This window comes from Gopherus evgoodei, chromosome 3, assembly GCF_007399415.2.
Source record: "Gopherus evgoodei ecotype Sinaloan lineage chromosome 3, rGopEvg1_v1.p, whole genome shotgun sequence".
Classification (NCBI taxonomy): domain Eukaryota; kingdom Metazoa; phylum Chordata; order Testudines; family Testudinidae; genus Gopherus; species Gopherus evgoodei.
The window spans coordinates 171,558,288-171,580,660 of NC_044324.1; the positions used below are offsets into that span (position 1 = coordinate 171,558,288).

General features: G+C 41.7%; 1 protein-coding gene across 1 annotated transcript in view; it reads right to left on the reverse strand.

Annotated features, from left to right (window-relative positions):
* Window positions 1-22,373, reverse strand: part of DNAH14 (dynein axonemal heavy chain 14) — a 496,436-nt gene that overhangs the window by 180,307 nt on the left and 293,756 nt on the right. Inside the window, 2 exon segments of the mRNA XM_030558364.1 lie at window positions 14,356-14,496; window positions 21,296-21,424. Of these exon segments, the coding sequence (XP_030414224.1) occupies window positions 14,356-14,496; window positions 21,296-21,424 (270 nt within the window).

The window sequence follows — 22,373 nt, forward strand, 5'->3', positions numbered from 1 at the left end:
TGATCTCTTGTACTGCTACCACTATGAGGGAACTTGCTCTTGAATATCTAGAAATACTCAGATCATTTAGCAGGGACTCAGTACCTCCTGTCAGCTCTTTTCGAGATGACAGGGATGTATGCCTAAGCTTTTTACCATGTGTTTCATGAGGTCCTGGAATTCCTTAAACTCACCAGCTGAGGGGGGTGGATTCACTGACTTGTCAGGGGACAGTGAGCAAACCATGGCAGAAATTGAATGCTTTTCCCCTGGTAGCTGATGTTCTTCTTCACTCTTCTCCTGCCTCTCAAGTATCTGTGGCTGTAATGTCACTTGATTTGTCTCTTTGAGGAGGACGATTTAGCCCTAGAGACAGTTGATGAAGCAGACTTCTTGAAGTCTGGCTGTACACCTGTGGGTGCCAAATAAACCATGACTGGAATGGGTAGAACTATTGAGTTGGAGGTCACATGGGAGGTGTCAGATAGGGTGACCCCCTATGAAGCCCAGACCTCTTTTTACTACACCTAGACTAGTGTCCCCATCAGAGTATTAAGGTCTGGTGTTATGGAAACAATTTTTCTGCCACACCTGTGGTGATCGTAAAAAGTTCTCCCTCTTCTCCCCCAAAGTCTTTTTTTAAGGGCTCCAAAAAGGTGATGAGTGGAATAATCTATCCTTTCATTATTTTGTCCATCAATTAGGCCTAATTTTGATACACCAATATTGACTTATTGAATTTCGATTTTTTACTTATTTACCAGTCATAATTTTAACACAGTCCTTGAGTGGTAATAGTAGACCGTTTTTTGTTTAAATTTAGTTTTTTGTATCCTTTTTTAACTTGTTAAAAATAGTTTTATATAACAATTACTGTAACAATTTTTGAATCTTTACCCAATTTTTATCAGTTAGGCTAACAATTAAAGTAGGTGTGTTAGGACCCAATTATTACACCACCTCCTCTAAGAGAGGGACAGGTCTTTCATGTATACCATCTCTGTATAGTAAAGGTCACTACCAGGGATACCTCTCTGACCTGCAGTACCAGTGGCTACAAGGTTGGTGGTTTAGCTATCACCTCTATTTTTTTTTAAAGAGAGGGGACTCCACTACAGAGTCCACCAATAAGTTTCTCAGAATTGAAATAGTGGGTACCATTGGTGTAGTTGGTACTGAGATGGAAGATACTGGGGCTACAATCACAGAGGCACTTGTAATGACGCTCTGAGTGCCAAGGCAGTTAGCGCCATAGTCTGTACCAAAGGGTTGGCATTGAGGGCTGCAGTTTGCCGATTTAGAGAGTGCCAAATGTGCTGTCTTGGAAGTCAGTACTGGGTCACTAGCATGGATCTTGTCAGGCTTACGGCTGTTGGATAAATGAGCCCAAGAGAAGTCATGCAGCTGATGACTCTTCTGTTTCTTGCCATGTAATGGGAATGGCAACCCGTGCCTGAGGTTCATCTTTGGATTGGTGCTTCTTTCTGCTCATCAGACACTGATACCAGTGTAATGTGACTGAATGGTTCTTGTGAGTGTATGTAGTTCAGGAGCTCAAAATGGATCACAGCTCACGAGCCCACTGTCTGAAGCCTGGCTGTAGCTCTTCTCTCTCAAAGTCTGAGAAGGCTTGGATCAATTCTCTAGGAGGAAAAATTTCATTTGTGCCTCCATCTTTCTCTGAGTACGCTTGGTGAAAGAACAACAGATAAAACATCTCTCAAGGATGTATCCTTCAAGAAAAAGAAGGTACTGGAAGGGCCCATTCTTAATGGGCATCCAAGAATCATACGAGTGACATTAAACACTGGTGACTTACCTTCTGCCATAATATTAGTACCCCTGTATGGTTGGGAGTGGTAGGGGTGGTGGGGAGGAAGACCGATACCAAGGCTAATTAAAATGTGTTGTGACAAAGTTCCTCCTTTACCTTGGTGGGTCCTGTGCTTATTGGCAGATTTGCTCACCTCAGTGACCTTCCCCACAGTCTGGGTCAACTCCTCCTGTGTCTGATCAGGAGTTGGGAGGTTTGGGGGGAACCCGGGCCCGCCCTCTACTCTGAGTTCCAGCCCAGGGCCCTGTGGATCACAGCTGTCTATAGTGCCTCCTGTAACAGCTGCATGACAGCTACAATTCCCTGGGCTACTTCCCCATGGCCTCCTCCAAACACCTTCTTTATCCTCACCACAGAACCTGACATAACCTTATTCCCAGATCTGGACCTTAGCGTCCAAAATATGGGGGTTAGCATGAAAACCTCCAAGCTTAGTCACCAGCTTGGACCTGGTACCTGCTGCCACCACCCAAAAAATTAGAGTGTTTTGGGGCACTCTGGTCCCACTGAAAAACCTTCCCTGGGGACCCCAAGACCCAAATCCCTTGAGTCTCACAACAAAGGGAAATAATCCTTTTTCCCTTCCCCCCTCCAGGTGCTCCTGGAGAGATACACAGACACAAGCTCTGTGAAACTACACAGAGACTCCCCCCTCTCTGTTCCCAATTCTGGAAACAAAAAGTACTTTCCTATTCCCCCCAGAGGGAATGCAAAATCAGGCTAGAAATCCAACACACAGCTCTCCCCTTGATTTCTTCCTCCCACCAATTCCCTGGTGAGTACAGACTTAATTTCCCTGAAGTAAAGAAAAACTCCAACAGGTCTTAAAAGAAAGCTTTATATAAAAAAGAAAGAAAAAATACAAATGTTCTCTCTGTATTAAGATGATACAACACAGGGTCAATTGCTTAAAAGAATATTGAATAAACAGCCTTATTCAAAAAGAATACCAATCAAAGCACTCCAGCACTTATATTCATGCAAATACCAAAGAAAAGAAACCATAGAACTTACTATCTGATCTCTTTGTCCTTACACTTAGAAACAGAAGACTAGAAAACAGAACTACTTCTCCAAAGCTCAGAGGAAGCAGGCAGACAGACAAAAGACTCAGACACACAATTCCCTCCACCCAAAGTTGAAAAAATCCGGTTTCCTGATTGGTTCTCTGGTCAGGTGTTTCAGGTGAAAGAGACATTAACCCTTAGCTATCTGTTTATGACACGCCCCCCAAATTGCAGACAGTGGGGAAGCTCACTGGCGGCAATTTCCTTCTAGAACTTGAAAATAAACAGATCAATACAACACATGCACCTTTACATATACTACTAAGTATATAACTAACAGACTTTTACATGTTAAGAACACTTTTTAACTACTGGATTCTGGGAAACTCTCACGGGAGAGTGCATCAGCAACTTTGTTAGAAGCTCCTGTGATGTGTTGAATTTCAAAATCAAAATCTTGGAGAGCTAAACTCCAACGAAGAAGTTTCTTGTTGTTCCCCTTGGCAGTATGAAGCCACTTTAGTGCAGCATGGTCAGTTTGTAGTTGGAACCGCCGTCCCCAAACATATGGGCGTAGCTTTTCCAGGGCGTACACAATGGCATAGCATTCCTTTTCACTGACTGACCAGTGACTTTCCCTCTCAGACAGTTTCTTGCTGAGAAACACGACAGGATGGAAGTTGTGATCTGTTGCTTCCTGCATGAGCACTGCTCCTATACCACGCTCAGATGCATCTGTGGTTACTAGGAATGGTTTGTCAAAATCCGGGGCCCTGAGTACAGGGTCAGACATGAGCGTTGCCTTAAGCTGGGTAAAGGCTTTTTGACACTCATTAGTCCACTTAACGGCATTTGGCTGGGTCTTTTTGGTTAGGTCGGTCAATGGGGCAGCGATTTGGCTGTAGTGTGGTACAAATCGCCTGTAGTATCCGGCCAAGCCTAAGAAGGATTGGACCTGTTTCTTTGACCTTGGGACAGGCCACTTTTGGATAGCATCCACTTTGGCCTGTAGGGGGTTTATGGTTCCTCGACCCACCCGGTGCCCCAGGTAAGTCACTCTGTTTTGGCCTATTTGACACTTTTTGGCCTTAACAGTTAGTCCTGCCTGCCTGATGCGCTCAAAGACCTTTTCCAGGTGGAGTAGGTGTTCGGGCCAGGAGTCTGAAAAAATGGCCACATCATCGAGGTAGGCAACTGCAAATTCTCCCAGTCCAGCTAGTAGACCGTCTACCAGCCTCTGGAAGGTGGCGGGTGCATTTCGAAGGCCGAAAGGAAGGACATTGAATTCATACACCCCCGCACGGGTGACGAATGCTGACCTCTCCTTGGCAGGTTCATCTAGCGGTACTTGCCAGTACCCCTTGGTTAAGTCTATTGTAGAGATGAACTGGGCACGTCCCAACTTCTCCAATAGCTCATCGGTACGTGGCATTGGATAGTTGTCCGGACGAGTTACAGCATTTAGCTTACGGTAGTCCACGCAAAAGCGTATTTCCCCATCTGGTTTGGGTACCAGAACCACTGGAGATGCCCATGCACTGGTAGATGGGCGGATTATACCCATCTGTAGCATGTTCTGGATCTCCCGTTCTATAGCAGCTTGGGCATGAGGAGACACCCGGTAGGGTGGGGTTCTGATTGGGTGAGCATTACCTGTATCAATGGAGTGGTATGCCCGTTTAGTCCGTCCTGGGGTGGCTGAGAACAATGGGGCGAAGCTAGTGCACAGCTCCTTGATTTGTTGCCGCTGCAGACGTTCCAGGGTGGTTGAGAGGTTCACCTCTTCCACGCCACCGTCTTTTTTCCCGTCGTAGAAGACACCGTCAGGCCACTCAGCATCATCTCCCTGGACTGTAAACTGACAAACCTGTAAGTCTCTGGAATAGAAGGGCTTGAGAGAATTAACATGGTACACTTTAGGCTTTAGTGAGGAATTGGGAAATGCTATGAGGTAGTTCACAGCTCCCAGGCGCTCTTGGACCGTGAATGGCCCTTCCCATGATGCTTCCATCTTATGGGCCTGTTGCGCCTTCAAGACCATAACCTGGTCTCCTACCTTGAAGGAACGTTCTCTGGCATGTCTGTCATACCAGGTCTTTTGCTCTTCTTGAGCATCCTTTAGGTTCTCTCTAGCAAGGGCTAAAGAGTGTCGGAGGGTGCTTTGTAGGTTGCTTACAAAGTCCAGAATGTTAGTTCCTGGAGAAGGCGTAAACCCCTCCCATTGCTGCTTCACCAACTGTAATGGCCCCTTAACCTCGTGACCATACACAAGTTCAAATGGTGAAAACCCTAAACTGGGATGTGGTACAGCCCTGTAGGCAAACAGCAACTGCTGCAACACTAGGTCCCAATTATTGGAGAATTCGTTGATGAATTTTCGTATCATGGCCCCCAAAGTTCCATTGAACCTTTCCACCAGGCCATTGGTTTGATGGTGGTACGGGGTGGCAACCAAGTGATTCACCCCATGAGTTTCCCACAGTTTTTCCATGGTCCCTGCCAGGAAATTAGACCCTGAATCTGTAAGGATGTCGGAGGGCCAACCTACCCTGGCAAAGATGTCTGTTAGGGCCAGGCACACAGTGTTAGCCCTGGTGTTGCCTAGAGCTACTGCTTCTGGCCATCGGGTAGCAAAGTCCACTAAAGTCAGTACATACTGCTTTCCTCTGGGCGTCTTTTTTGGGAAAGGGCCCAGAATATCCACAGCTACTCGCTGAAATGGGACCTCAATTATGGGGAGTGGCTGGAGAGGGGCCTTGACCTGGTCTTGAGGCTTACCCACTCTTTGGCATACCTCACAAGACCGGACATACTTGGCAACATCCTTGCCCATCCCCTCCCAGTGGAAGGACTTCCCCAACCGGTCCTTGGTTCTGTTCACCCCAGCATGGCCACTGGGATGATCATGGGCTAAGCTTAAGAGCTTCTCCCGGTACTTAGTTGGAACCACCAACTGTTTTTGCGGCTGCCATTCTTCCCGGTGTCCACCAGAAAGAATTTCCTTGTATAAAAGTCCTTGGTCTATAACAAACCGGGATCGATTAGAAGAGCTGAGAGGCGGTGGGGTGCTCCGTGCCGCCGCCCACGCTTTCTGAAGGCTGTCATCTGCTTCCTGCTCAGCCTGGAACTGTTCCTTTGAGGCTGGGGTCACCAGTTCTTTCTCAGACTGTGGATTTGGGCTTGGTCCCTCTGGAAGCGATGTAGGTGATGGGGTTGTTTCCGTTGCTGGTGAACCACTCTCCGCTGGTGCACCTGAGGGTATTTCAGGCTCTGGCTGAGCCTTTTGGGTATGGCTGTCTGTTGTTTCTGCCAGTTCTGGCTCGCTGGCGCCCACTGGCGTTGAGTTTGAAGATGTGGTTGCACTTGCTGGTGCTGGTTGCTGTTCCAGTTCCGGGCCTGGGACTGGAGATGCTGTGGCTGTTTCAGTGGTAGGCATGGAATCCGGGTCCACTGCCTCTGTCTGGGTCTCTGGTAACACAGACGGGGCTTCTGTGGACGGCTCAGGAACAGGAATGGGTCTGGAAGCTTGCCTGGTTTGGCTACGTGTAACCATTCCCACTCTCTTGGCCCGCCTCACCTGGTTGGCCAAGTCTTCCCCCAGTAGCATGGGGATAGGATAATTGTCATAGACTGCAAAAGTCCACATTCCTGACCAGCCTTTGTACTGGACAGGCAGTTGAGCTGTAGGCAAGTCTACAGCTTGTGACATGAAGGGGTAAATTGTAACTTTGGCCTTTGGGTTGATGAATTTGGGGTCAACGAAGGATTGGTGGATAGCTGACACTTGTGCCCCCGTGTCTCTCCACGCAGTAACCTTCTTTCCGCCCACTCTCAAATTTTCCCTTCGCTCCAAGGGTATTTGAGAGGCATCTGGGCCTGGGGATCTTTGGGGTGATGGTGGTGTAATGAATTGCACTCGCATGGTGTTCTTTGGACAGTTGGCCTTGATATGTCCCAGTTCATTACACTTAAAGCATCTTCCATCTGATGGGTCACTGGGCCGAGGTGAGTTACTGGAGACTGGTGAGGTTGAAAGGTAGGGTATCTGTGGCTTTACTTGGGTGGTATGTGGGGTCTTTGGCTGTCCTCGGTTGTAGGGTTTATGGTCTGTGTGCCCCCTGTGGTAATCGTTCCCCTTGACAGTAGCTTTCTTGCTTTCTGCCAGTTCCATCCATTTGGCTCCAATCTCCCCCGCCTCAGCGATATTTTTGGGATTTCTATCTTGTATGTACCGTGTGATGTCTTCAGGAACACCGTCCAAGAACTGCTCCATTTGTATGAGGAGGTTCAGTTCTTCCAAGGTTTGAATGTTGTTTCCTGTTAACCAGGCCTCATAGTTTTTTGCAATGTAGTAGGCGTGTTTGGGAAATGACACCTCTGGTTTCCATTTTTGGGTTCTGAAGCGCCGACGGGCATGATCTGGGGTTATCCCCATCCTGTATCTGGCCTTGGTTTGAAAAAGTTTATAGTCATTCATTTGCGGCTTGGGCATTTCAGCTGCCACCTCTGCTAAAGGTCCACTGAGTTGTGGCCTTAATTCTACCATGTACTGGTCTTCGGGGATGCTGTACCCAAGACAGGCTCTTTCAAAATTTTCCAAGAAGGCCTCGGTGTCATCACCTGCCTTGTAGGTGGGAAATTTCCTGTGCTGTGGAGCAATAATTGGCGCCGGGTTGTTAGGGTTGGCTGGCACATGCAGCCCAGCTTTTGCCAAGTCCAGTTCATGTTTTCTCTGTTTTTTCCTTCTCTTCATTCTCTTTTTGTTGTTTTTCCATTTCTTTTTGTTGTTTTTCCATTTCTTTTTGGTGTTTTTCCATGTCTCGGCGGTGGGCCGCCTCTTCTTCTTCTTGCTTCCTTCTGTGGGCCAACTCATCTTCTGCTTGTTTCCTTCGGTAGGCTACCTCTTCTTCTTCTAGTTTTCTTTTGTGTGCTGCCTCTTGGGCTGCCTGTTCTCTTTGGAAGGCTGCCAGTTTGATGCTTTCTTCCTTTTCTTTTATCTCCATCTCTTTTTGTTTTATTTCCAGTTGTCGCCTGTGTTCAGCTTCTTTTAATTGGTCTTCGGCCTCTATTTTTGTCCTGGTAGACATGGTTCCTGTTTTCTTGTGTTGGGGTGCCCTCCGGTGTTTCTCTTTTGAACTGCAGGCTCTGTTGCCTCCTGAAGTCTGCCTAGCAACAGTGCTTTTTTCCCTTTCTCTCTCTAGCTAATGTTCAATTAAGGGAAACCAGAAAAACCACTTTATTTGCATGCATATAAGTGCTGGTACTTGCCTCCTAATGGGAGGGCTATTGCATGACAAAAGACCCTTAACAGTTTCTTGCTTAACATGCAAGGCACACACTGCCAGAGAGAGCAGAAAAAAAAATTCTCTCTGGTTCCCTTTTAAAACCCAACTGTTTCTCTCTGCTAAAAAGCCCTTAGTAGAGAAAAGAAAAATATAATATTCCTACTGGCTTCTGGATTCTGTCTATATCCCGCCGCTACCACCATGACATAACCTTATTCCCAGATCTGGACCTTAGCGTCCAAAATATGGGGGTTAGCATGAAAACCTCCAAGCTTAGTCACCAGCTTGGACCTGGTACCTGCTGCCACCACCCAAAAAATTAGAGTGTTTTGGGGCACTCTGGTCCCACTGAAAAACCTTCCCTGGGGACCCCAAGACCCAAATCCCTTGAGTCTCACAACAAAGGGAAATAATCCTTTTTCCCTTCCCCCCTCCAGGTGCTCCTGGAGAGATACACAGACACAAGCTCTGTGAAACTACACAGAGACTCCCCCCTCTCTGTTCCCAATTCTGGAAACAAAAAGTACTTTCCTATTCCCCCCAGAGGGAATGCAAAATCAGGCTAGCAATCCAACACACAGCTCTCCCCTTGATTTCTTCCTCCCACCAATTCCCTGGTGAGTACAGACTTAATTTCCCTGAAGTAAAGAAAAACTCCAACAGGTCTTAAAAGAAAGCTTTATATAAAAAAGAAAGAAAAAATACAAATGTTCTCTCTGTATTAAGATGATACAACACAGGGTCAATTGCTTAAAAGAATATTGAATAAACAGCCTTATTCAAAAAGAATACCTATCAAAGCACTCCAGCACTTATATTCATGCAAATACCAAAGAAAAGAAACCATAGAACTTACTATCTGATCTCTTTGTCCTTACACTTAGAAACAGAAGACTAGAAAACAGAACTACTTCTCCAAAGCTCAGAGGAAGCAGGCAGACAGACAAAAGACTCAGACACACAATTCCCTCCACCCAAAGTTGAAAAAATCCGGTTTCCTGATTGGTTCTCTGGTCAGGTGTTTCAGGTGAAAGAGACATTAACCCTTAGCTATCTGTTTATGACAGAACCTTCCTCCTGGTGTCTGATAACACTTGTACTCCTTAGTCCTCCAGCAGCACACCCTCTCACTCTCAGCTCCTTGTGCCTCTTGCTCCCAGCTCCTCACATGCACTTCCTCTCTTCTGGCTCCCCCCTGCCTGACTGGAGTGAGCTCCTTTTTAAACCCAAGTGCCCTGATTAGCCTGCCTTGATTGGCTGCAGGTGTTCTAATTAGCCTGTCTGCCTTAATTGGTTCTAGCAGGTTCCTGATTACTCTAGTGCAGCCCCTGCTCTGGTCACTCAGGGAACAGAAAACTACTCATCCAGTGACCAGTATATTTGCCCTCTACCAGACTCCTGTACCCCACTGGTTTGGGTCTGTAACAGTATCTAATTCCCTCCCCCTCCCACAGTACGCATTTGTCATAAATACAAAGGGAAGGGTAACCACCTTTCTGTATACAGTACTATAAAATCCCTCCTGGCCAGAGGCACAAAATCCTCTTACCTCTAAAGGGTTAAGAAGCTCAAGTAACCTGGTTGGCACCTGACCCAAAGGACCAATAAGGGGACAAGATACTTTCAAATCTGGGGTCGGGGGGAAAGACGCTGTTCTGTCTGTTCCATGTGGCTCTTGCCAGAGATAGATCAAGAAAGCAAGCAATCCAACTCCCATAGAATTAATAAGTACTAGCAAGGGAATGCATTAGATTATCTTTTGTTTTGGCTTGTGATTTTTCTCTGTGCTGAGAGGAAGGTATATTCTTGGGTTTTGGGGGGGGGATGAGGGGGCTGTGTAACTTTAAGGTTTTGCCTAGAGGGAAATCCTCTGTTTTGAATCTGATTGCCCTGTGAGATTATCTTCCATTCTAACTGTACAGAGGTGCTTCTTTCATCTTTTTTCTTTCTAATAAAGTTTCTGTTCTTGTTAAGAATCTGATTGTTTTTTTTAGTGTCCTAAACCCCCAAGGTTGGTCTATGCTCATCTTATTTATTCTCAAGCCTCCCCAGGAAAGGGTGCATAGGGCTTGGGGGAATATTAGGGGGGAGACAGGGCTCCAAGTAGCCCTCCCTAAATGTTTGTTTGAATCACTTGGTGGTGGCAGTGTTTACCTAATCCAAGATACAAGGGAGAATTTGTGCCTTGCGGAAGTTTTAACCTAAGCTAGTAGAAATAAGCTTAGGAGGTCTTTCATGAGGGTCCCCACATCTATACCCTAAAGTTCAGAGTGGGGAGGGAACCCTGACAGCATGAAAAAGAGAAACCACACAAATTACACTATACTATTACATACAAGGCTAAGTAAATCGCATAGTGTGCAGAATATGTGCAGACTGCAGGGCTTCTGCGGAACTGCCATGAGTGTTAGGAAGGAACTGAGAGAAATTTGGACCAGCTTTGCCCTTTATGCCTTAACTGTGGGAGGGAAGGGATGTGATGGTACATAAGCTAGAGAAGCAGCCCCAGTGCACACAGCTGGCCAAAACAATCCCATCTCACATGCACAGGGTACACGTAAACCAAGAGGGGACTCCATAAAGACAATCATTCTAAAAAGAAATGTAGTGACTTCAGCACTTTAGTGGGGATATGAACAAATCCTTGGACTCCTTCCAAGATGCTATCCTTGAGAAATCAATATTCTAGACAAAGGAAATACATGTATTCCCTATCGGGAGATGGACATTTATCACTGTTAAGTTCTTGTCAAACATATGGTGTGCCTATGTCAGCTCAAAAGGCAACATTTTGAATTGAAAATGGTGGTCCTGTTAAAAATATGATACCTCTTAACACTTGGATGTGCCTCTATGAGCAAGTAAATGGCCATCAAGCCCAGAGAATGTAACTAGTTTTGCTATTTGCAGGTGAATTCAAACCACAAGCTGTACCAAATCCTTTTGAAAAAGTAGTATAAGATGGGCTTGATATCAGAGCTTGCAATTTGCCTATCCTAAGTGCAGAGGTGGTTGCCCATAAGAAAGCTGTTTTCATGAAAAGGTGGTATAGGGAACATGATGCTACTGATCTGAATGGGAGTCCAATGAACCCAGCCAACACTATATTGAGATCCTATCCTGCCTGGAGGGAATACGTATATCAACACTTTGAGGAATCTAGACACTGTAGGGTATAATAATACAGTGTGGTTATGTATTGGAGGATGATAAGCAGATATAACCACTACATGTACTCTTGTAGAGCTAACCGAAAGTCCAAAGCACCGTAAGAGAGAAAGTAATCCAAAATAAAGGGAATGTCATCTTAAAATGGAGAGAAATGCTATTTCACCTAAACAGTGAAATGCTTCCATTTGGAACTGCAAGTAAAGCAATCATCCCAGAGAACTGGATTTGGGTGGGAGGTGGGTGGTTTAGTTTGGTTTCTGCTGCTGCACGTTAACATGAGAACCGCAGCACTGAATGGGTTTTGCTTGGTATGGGAAAGGAGGGTACTGCTTTTATGAAGATTACAGAAGCCAAAAGACAATGGCTTACCGTGGCCACATGCAAGCCAAATTCTGTTGCCTGGCCCTGCATCTGTGATCTCTAACACCAAAGCCGCAGGCACTCAATATTAAGATGCAAAATGCGATCTTGTACTGAAATCACGTGCTATGTAATGTGAATAGTGTTGTTCACTGTGAAAGAGTATACTCATTGTTCTGTAAAATGTATCTTTTAAAATACTTTTCTCCCTTTTTTCCCTCCTGCAGCTGCAAATTTTTCAAGCCTCCCGCCTCTATCCCGAAGGCTATCTCAGATGAGGCGGCAAAAACAGCTGCACGCGAGATGGAATGTTCTCAGATCATTCAGTCGACCCGCAGTGAAAGAGCTCATCTGACTTAGTGGCAGGGTCTCCATTCCTCCAGTTCTCTGGTCTTTCAATTCTCAGCAACATACTTCCAAACTCCAGTCCTCAATCCTTCCTTGCACCATCCTGTCTGCCTGAAGCAGGGTTTTTTTATTAGGTTCCTGACAGTGCCTTAATTGACTACAGGTGCTCCAATTCACCTGTTGTAACCTTCCCTAGTATACAGAGAACTACATGTTAATTAGCCTAGGGTTTATATATCTCCCTTCTACCACTCTCCCACTGTTCCCTGGCCCTGCCATCTCACACTGTTTAAAACTGTTATTTTTGTTGCTGGGATTTTATTGTCTTGTTAATTATGTATTAGGGAACCCAGAGCCTTGTATACTTGACAGTAAAAAAAAATTAAATTCTAAATAAATAAATAAAAACTCCTCAGGCTACTCCGCAACCAGTACTGCAACCTCAAAGCCCCACTGTTTCCATTCATCCCCCATCATAAAATCCCACCCAACTCTCACTGATGTAAGCTCTATGTAGCCAAGCCTTCCATCAGTGAAGCAGAACTATTAAACTGCAGTATAGGGCTCTCCATATCTATGCTGGCTTTGTTCCAATGTGTCAACTATCTACTTTTTCCCCAGGAATGAATTTCCGTTTCTGGCATAGCTGCTTCCCTGGTCCCTGAAGGGATGTGTAAATGGCAATCCCTGGAAACAATAAGATGAATTATAACAGATGAATTATAACAAATATGTACTGTTTGTAGTTAGAATAGACTCACAAATGAGTCTTTTGATAATGCATCTCGATTTGTCTCGTTTACTTTTCCCTTAGTAATCTGTGACTGAATTCAGAGTTCCTGAAAAGTAGGTATTAGTGCACACAATCTTAAACCAGGCATAATCTAGGTAAGTTAAATACTATGCAAGCTTCCCAACACATCTCTTCCAAGGTACTTCACTCTTGATCTGCAAAACCCCTGCTTTTCCAGTTCAGGGCCTCTCTCGAACAGAGAATGTCAATAATATTATATGGAATGTGGTTTCATAATGTTTACAAATGGGTGCATCCATCTGTTTTAGCAGTAACAGGATGAGATCCTAATACAGTATAATCCTATGAGAGAAAACAAATCCATCCAAGTTTCCTACAGTTAGATTAGAATACAATAGAATTTACATAATGCATTTGTCAAGCACAGTGATTGATAATATTTCTAGTACATGTATGTCATATAGTATTTTGTCAGAGACATTGTCAGGATCACACTGGCATGTAAGTCAGTGGGAACAACTAGGGAAGATGAATAACACTCAGCAGCGGCAGTTTGAATCCTCTTCCTCAAGGCTTTCTTTTGCTGACTTATAAACAAAGGATTCCAAATAAATAAAAACAAAAATAATCCATTCAGAACAATTAACTTCAGTGCTTGCCAGAGATGTTTCCAGCTTCTTTCACACTCTTCTCCCAGGTAGCCACCACCACAGTCACTTCCTCTTTAACTTAATATACCCCACCTTTGATTACCCATGTTACAGGGAGGGATCTGCATTAACCTCGCAAACACTAGGACTCATAGAGTGCCTTTCTACCTTATCACAGGTGTTTCCTACCCAGAAATATACATTATGTGCATCTTAATCCTTAGACAACTACTAGGGACTGGTAGGCAAACAGCACTATTTGAAGGAGGGTTGCGAACAGATGGGAAGAAATGGTAATATTCCAAGGATCAGAAAAGGTGTCCAAGCAGCTGAGAAATAGAACAGGTTGGGCAAAGATTCCTGCTCTAATGATAGGAAACTCTCCTCAATCCTTGGCTTATTTTCTTCAAGTGACACACACCTTACTGCTTCCAATTCCCAGCCCCAACAACAGCTGGCAGCAAGATGCTTATAAGGAGAAAGGAGGGTACAGCAGTTGATAGGAGACTTTGGTGCATCTGTTTGGCAGGAGAGGTAGGAGAAGGGAAAAACTGAGGATGAGCTTAATCTCTTACTGTTCCTCAAATGCAATTTATTCACATAAACTAAAAATCTTCCTCGGTGCTTTCAGGGCTAATTTAATCAAAATCTCACAACTGTGAATTCTCATAAGAACCTGGAATTCTTTATTTAAACATTATTTCAACTCAAGATCATACAATTTTAAGTGTTTCCTAAGTAGTGAAATAAAATCTATGTTTGGGACATACCTGGTTTGAACTCCCAAACAAATAAGGGTTTCTTAGATGCCTAAAACCACCTCTTTGCTTATACAATACTACATAAAATGTTGTGATTAGAGTGAAAAAAATGGTTTGAGGTATTTTAAGTGAAACTTATTGGCTATTCATTCTTTTAGAACTTCCATTTGCTGATATAATTTCTCCCAAACTATCTGATCTATTACCTGGAAAACACGTTGCAAGGATTGTAAGGAAGGTTGAGGCAGAAACAACAGACAAAAGTGTGAGAGAAGACGTGGGCTAATCTCATTTCTTCCACCACTTGGAGGGGCACAGTCTGCAACCAGTGAGACATCCTGAATATTCTGTAAGAAATAGAATGGGAGAAGCTTGAAAGGCAGCAACTGAATCAGCATTTCAAAACAAAATAAATGTTAGAGCTCTTATGCTATTGCAAGGATTTCCACTTCAAGGTCTCCATCTTGCTCCAAATGTAAATGTAGTTAGAAAATAGGCAAAATTAATCCCTAATATAAATATATAAATCCAGTGACTTGAGCAACGATAGCAGGAAAGAGTTACTGAGAGCTACAATTTATATATATATATTAGAGTTGTTGATTAATCACAGTTAACTCACGCAATTAACTCAAAAAAATTAATCATGATTGATCACTCTGTTAACATTAGAATACCAATTGAAATGTGTTAAATATTTTGGATGTTTTTCTACATTTTCAAATATCTTGATTTAAATTACAACACAGAATACAAAGTGTACAGTGCTCACTTTGTATTATTTGTAAAAATGATAAAAGAAATAATACTTTTCAATTCACCTCATACAAGTACCATAATACAATCTCTTTATTGTGAAAGTGCAACTGACAAATGTAGATTTTCTTTTACATAACTGCAGTCAAAAACAAAACAATGTAAAACTTTAGTCTACAAGTCCACTCAGTCCTACTTCTTGTTCAGCCGATCGCTAAGAGAAACAAGTTTATTTACATTTACAGGAAATAATGCTCTCCACTTCTTATTTACAATCTCACTTGAAAAAGAGAACAGATGTTCGCATGGCACTTTTGTAGCTGGTATTGCAAGATGTTTTTGTGCCAGATATGCTAAGCATTCGTACACCCTTTGATGCTTTGGCCGCCATTCCAGAGGACATGCTTCCATGCTGATGACGCTTGTTAAAAAAATAACGCATTAATTAAATTTGTGACTGAACAACTTGGGGGAGAATTATATATCTCCTGCTCTCTGTTTTACTCGCATTCTACCATATATTTCGTGTTACACCAGTCTAGATGATGACCCAGCATGTTGTTCGTTTTAAGAACATTTCACTGAGGATTTGACAAAACATGAAAAAGGTACCAATGTGAGATTTCTAAAGATAGCTACAGCAGTAGACCCATGATTTAAGAATTTGAAGTGCCTTCCAAAATCTGAGAGGGACGATGTGTGGAGTATGCTTTCAGAAGTCTTAAAAGAGCAACATTCTGTTGTGGAAACTACAGAACCTGAACCACCAAAAGATAAAATGAACCTTCTGCTGGTGGCATCTGACTCAGATTATGAAAATGAGCATGCGTTGGTCTGCACTGCTTTGGATCGTTATCGAGCAGAACCCATCATCAGCATAGACATATGTTCTCTGGAATGATGGCTGAAGCATGAAGGGATGTATGAATCTTTAGCGCATTTGGCACTTAAATATCTTGCAACACTGGCTACAACAGTGCTATGCGACTGTTTGTTCTCACTTTCAGGCGATATTGTAAACAAGAAGCAGGCAGCACTATCTCCTGCAAATGTAAACAAACTTGTTTGTTTGAGCGATTGGCTGAAAAAGAAGTAGGACTGAGTGGAATTGTAGGTTTTAAAGTTTTACATTGTTTTATTTTTGAATGCAATTATTTTTTGTACATAAATCTACATTAATAAGTTCAACTTTCATGATAAAGAGATTGCACTACAGAACTTGTATTAAGTAAATTGAAAAATAGTATATTTTATTTTTACAGTGCAAATATTTATAATAATATAAACTGAGCACTGTACACTTTGTATTCCGTGTTGTAACTGAAATTAATATATTTGAAAGTGTGGAAAACATCCAAAAATATTTATATAAATGGTATTCTATTATTGTTTAACAGCTCAATTAATTGTGATTCAATTTTTTATGGTGTAATGAATCATGATTAATTTTTTTAATTGCTTGACAGCCCAAATTTATATATATATATATATATATACATATATATATATATATACATATATACATACATACACACACACACAAATATTGAGTTCTCTTTCTCTAGTTTATCAATGACAGGTGAGTAATTTGACGAATTTAAGATGTATATCCTGCAGATTAAATAATAAATTGGAAACATTCGGTCAAAACTATCACTGAAGAGAAGAGAAGTCTTATTTTGTTTGGGTACTTTTAGGAATAAGAAAACTTTTTACCTAATTCAGAATCCACAGAAACAACATGGATTTCAAAGTCTGATTTGAATTTAAATGTATGTGGTCTGCTTAGGAGTGTGAAAAAAGACGCAAAGAGGGACAGAGATAAAAAAGTCTAATGAAAAATGGTGAAGAAAGGCACAGAGAATAGGACGACTGAAAAACAAACATGAGTATGTAGGGAAAAGGAACAGAAAGGTGAGAGAAAAATTCTAAACAAGGAATAATCTATTTCAGTCTTGCAAAATTCCTATAAAAACACATCTCTCAGGTAAAAATCCCACAGCCCAATGAAGTCACATGTCTTGCTGTTAATAAAATTCCATGTCTATATGTGCCCCCAACCCATGAAAAAATCAATTTTTTGCCTCCTTATACCACTCAATACTCTCCCTTTCACCATGTATGGCTACTTCGTCAGCACCTCTTTTGGGTCGGTTTTTCTCTCTTGAGAAATGTTTCTTGGTGTGGAGGCTGCTCCTACTTCCAACCCCTGTTTCAGAGAGAGGGAGAGCAGGGAGAGAAGGGGATGGGAAATATTGAGTTCACTTCCTATGTGCTAGAATGAAGAAAGCCCTGAGTGGGTAAAACTGTAGTGGGCAGGGGAGGTGGAGACAGAAGAAGCATGAGACAGCCAAGTTGATTGAGGCTGGAGAAGGTGAGTTTCTTTGGTTTCTTCCTTGAGATAAGAGGAGACAAAGAGATGCAAGAATGATGCTGGTGGCTAGGCACTGAGAATAGCTCAAACCTAGGAAAGGGGAAGGTGGCTTGTAGGAGGAAAAGCTGTTATCATAGACAAACAATTGGTCTCTCAAAATGTTGTGCTCTCCCAATTCAGAAATACACTCACATCTCGTGAATGGGATTCTCGCATCTGGTGAGCGGGCTGATCTACCTAAAGAAGAAGCCAATTCTGAACCTGCACAAATACATATGCAAATCTGATGTGTGTGTACAAGTTGGCCCTACTAGGGTTGCCAGCAATGGAAAGACTTACACCTATTACAGAAACTGAAATGCTTTAATATAAAAAGCAAATTACACATGAAATGTATCTACACATCTTCACAAGGAAAGCTGTCTGAGAGTACAAAATAAAATTGATGCCATCAACGAATCCCTTTGGTCTCACAGTACCATGCCTCATCTCTATACCCTTGCTACAGAAAGTCAAAGAAGAATGAAAGAGAATCTCAAAGTTAGATGCTACAGCACCTCTGGCACATCCCTCTTGCTAAAGAATCTATACCATTAACTTCATTCATCACCCTGTTTGGAAGGTACTGTTTCAATCAGTTTCCATTTGGCATAGCTTTTCGGCACCAGAACATTTCCAGAAAAGAATCTCTAAGATTGTGTCAAGTTTGCCTGTTGTCCTTTGCCATCCAGATGATGTCTTGGTATATGGCAGAGATAAAAATGAACATGAGTGATTACATGCAGTTTTGAGGTGCTTCCAACAAGCTGGCCTCACTCTAAGCAAGAAATGTTAATGTGGAAAAGAGCAGGTAAGATTTGTAGGACACACATTTAGCAAACAGGAAATTCAGCAGGATTCAGACAAACTGAAGGCACTGCTTGCCTCATTTGAACCCAACAATATTTCTGCTGTGAGAAGATTCCTGGGCATGACAAATCATTTTGGAAAATTGAAATTTAGTTCATCCAACCAAATCCTTAAGAGCTCTCCTTAATGATTACAATATGTGGATTCGGACGAGCACAAAACAAAATACATTTAATAAAATAAAAAGAACTATTGAGATCTCCATCTCTTTTTGCACAATACTCAGTAAACTATCCAACAACAGTAGCAGCAGATGAATCTTCATATGGTTTAGAAGCAGCCTTCACAAAAAAGCAGCCAGCGGGAGACCAGACACCTGTTGCATTTATATCAAGAAGTCTCACAGAAACCAAGCAGCAGTATGCTCAAGTGGAAACCAAAATTTTAACAGTCACTTTAGCCTACATAACTGTTTGTGTTGGATTTTAACATAAAAAATATAATGATTTAAATCACTAGTCAGAAAGACTCAATGTAATAATGGATTTCTACATAAAAGTGCATTCGTGTTGGTTATTTATTTATTTTAAAAACATTTTTGCTGTTAACAAGCATGTTATCTCTGGAGACACAAATCCACAGTTTGAGAACTGCAAAACTAAGCATCTCTGATAGTATCTTCTAGACTGAGCACTGAGTCTCATTGGGCAGATAGAAAAATTAACCTAAATAATCTACACAGAAGCCCCTGGAACCCCATAAGACTGGGCCCCTAGTCCATGAACTGTTGAAACTCATTTACAAAACTTTTCTTAAACATTACATGAATATGTTGTCATACTATAGAATTATAATTTATAATCCCTATTCCATGATGAGATATGTATCTTAATTAAAACCATCTAGATAGGTTTTTTCCTCAAAAAGCATTTTATCAAAAAATCTGATTTAAATAAACAAAATCCATTTAAAAAAAATTTTTTTAATCATTGATTTTTATCCATCCTGCTAAAGAACATGGGGTCAAAGGAATAGACTTCCAACAGATCACTACCATACTGGCAGGACCAAAATTACCTTTACATGGCTGATGGCCTGCTTTTGAACATCAGCACATTCTTCTCTCTTTGGAATTTCAGAAAGAGAGACTCTCCAAAACCCATGAAAGACACCAAAGTATAAACAACTGCAGGGCCTGAGCACAACAATCCCTATGGTGGCCTGCCCTGAGTAGGCAAATTCAGACTTTAATGGAGAGCTGTGAAGTATGCAACAAAGAAGAAAAACAATCACCAGAACCATTATTCACTACAAAGCTATCTGCTTTTGTCACAGCATGACATGATCTTCTCATAAGCAAACTAGTGAAATGTGGTCTGATGAAATTACTATAAAGTGGGCGCATAACTGGTTGAAAGACTGTAGTCAAAGAATAGTTAATGGTTTGTCATCAAACTTGGAGGGAAATTCTAGTGGGGTCCAACAGAGATCAGTCCTTGGTCTGGTACTACGGAGAATATGCTTATAAAATTTGCAGACAACATCAAAGTGGGTGAAGTTGCCAGCATTTTGGATTAGGATTAGAATTAGATTAGAATAAAATTCAAAATGACCTTGACAATTTGGAAAATTGGTCTGAAATCAACAAGATGAAATTCAATAAAGAAAAGTGCACAGTACTTCACTTCAGAAGTAAAAATGAAATGCATAACTACAAAATGCAGAGAACAGACTAGGTGGTAGTTTTGGTCTGGAAAAGCCTTCCAAGGGATGTTGTACAGTCTCTATCATTGGAGGTTTTTAAGAACACGCTGGACAAACACCTGTCAGGGATGGTTTAGGTTTACTTGGTCCTGCCTCAGTGGAGGGGGCTGGACTTGAAGATTTCCTGAGGTCTTTTTCAGCCCTACATTGTTATGATTTTTTGAAGGAATTTTGAAAATGAGATGATGAAACAAAAATCTGGCAGCATCTAAACTTCAAGGCTTAGCACTGAACAAAAGCACTACCTGAACTTAGTCAGGGAACAAAGTTTGGCTCAAAAGCTCTTAGACATTTGGAACAGTTCAGATTGTAGCAGAAACTCTCAGATCCTGACTAGCGGAGACTCCAAAAGGACTTATTTGTGGGACTTGAGTTCATCTTCAATACTTCCCAGGACAACAGAGAATCTGAGACCTCACCTTCACAGAGAACTTCACACACATGGGCTGGAAGATTGATCAGGCCCCCTCAGAGACTTGATCTTTAGAATATTGCTCAGGACTATTTAAACTGAATTGATAAGGGACATATAAATGCAAATAATTTTGAGGAATTCAATGTTTATTTTGAATTCTAGATAGAGAGACAGACACACACTGGCTGGGTTATAATTTAAGTTGTAATCTTTTATTATAAAGAAAGGGAAATGTGGAGTAGTTATGGAGCTCCTGGTCCTCCACAGTTCCAGAGTAGACCATGAGTTGCACTGGGAGTTTAATAAAGAGAAGGACTTCTTGGGTCAGGGAGTTCTCTAGTTACTGCTTAATGCATGGCACCCTAAGTGTAAGTCTTGACACTACAAAAAGAAGAGACCACAAGACCTGAAAGCAGTGGTGATGAAACAAGGTTTTGAAAAGAGAAAGAGAAAAAGATCCTCAGGAGAGAGAGCAAGGCCAAAAGGCATTCTGTAAGGATACAGGGAGAGGAGATCTATCCAGCTGAAGCAAGGTATGAGCTGAAATGAGATTTTTAAAAATTGTGTATGAATTTTAAATTTCATAAAATGTAATGTTTCAGAATAGCAGCCGTGTTAGTCTGAATCAGCAAAAAGAACAGGAGTACTTGTGGCACCTTCCAGACTGTAATGTAATCTATTTAACTAGAATACAATAAAATCGTATTTTCTAAATAAATTCTAGTTAAAATTTTTTTTAAATTTTTTCTTGCTTCTTAAATCAGAATTTAAAAAAAAACTCTAGTCCTTTAGAGCAACCAATAAGACACATTTACAATTCTCCCCATCCCTCCTGGAAAACTCATTTAAATATACTCCATTGTTATCAGTAAGCATAATATTATCATAATATTAATATGAAATGGTTAGTAGCCCTTAGATTTAACTTAACTTGCTCTTTGCAGAAGATTAATTAGAACTGATAAAAAATCAGAAGTCCATACTGTACCTTCCATGCAAGTTGCTTAGTGTCATAAAAACCTCCTAAATCTAAAAACTGTCTGATTGTTTCAAGTGGTGGCTGGGCACCATACTCCTCTGGTATTGGCATATTCAGATCATCAATGAACATTATCACCTGTGAATAAATATAACCACATTAGAAACCATATCTGATTTATGTTAAACTTAGCTTTACTTATTATTACAGAGTATTAACATGAAGTGACTGTGTTTTACACACATAATTATGAAAGAGCTACATTGTTCTTTATCTAAAACACACATTAATTAGTGTACTTGCACAAATGACCTAGTATATGTCATTATATGAGTAGCTCAGATGTAAACTGCAAGGTACAGGAAGCTGTTATATCTCATCCAAATGGAAACAATGAGAATGCTTTAATATTAAGAAACATAAAAATGTAAGAATGATCATACTGTGTCAGATCAATGGTCCATCTAGCACAGTATCGTCTCTTTTGACAGTGGACAGTGCCAGATGTTTCAGAAGGAATGAACAGAAAAGGGCAATTTATCAAGTGATCTATCCCATTGTCCAGTCCCAGCTTCTGACTGTTAGAGGTTTAGAGGCATCCAAGGCATGGGATTTCATTCCAGACCATCTGCCTCATAGCCATTGATTGACCTGTCACCCATGAATTTATCTAATTCTTTTAACTCAGTTTTACTTTTGATCTTCACAACATCCCCTGGCAATGAGTTCCACAAGTTGACTTTGTGTTGTGTGAAGTACTTCCTTACGTTTGTTATAAACCTGCTGCCTATTGATTTAAATGGGCAAACCCCAGTTCTTGTGTTATGTGACAAGGTAAATAAGACTTTCTTATTCACTTTCTCTACACCATTCATGATTTTATAGACCTCTATCATATCTCCCCTCAGTCACCTCTTTTCTAAGATGAACAGTTCCAGTCTTTTTAATCTCTCTTCATGTGGAAGTTATTCCATATTCCTAATAATTTTTGTTGACCTTCTATGTCCCTGCTCCAACTCTAATATATCTTTTTCGAAATGGGTGACCAGAACTGCACGCAGTGTTCAAGGTGTGGGTGTGCCATGAA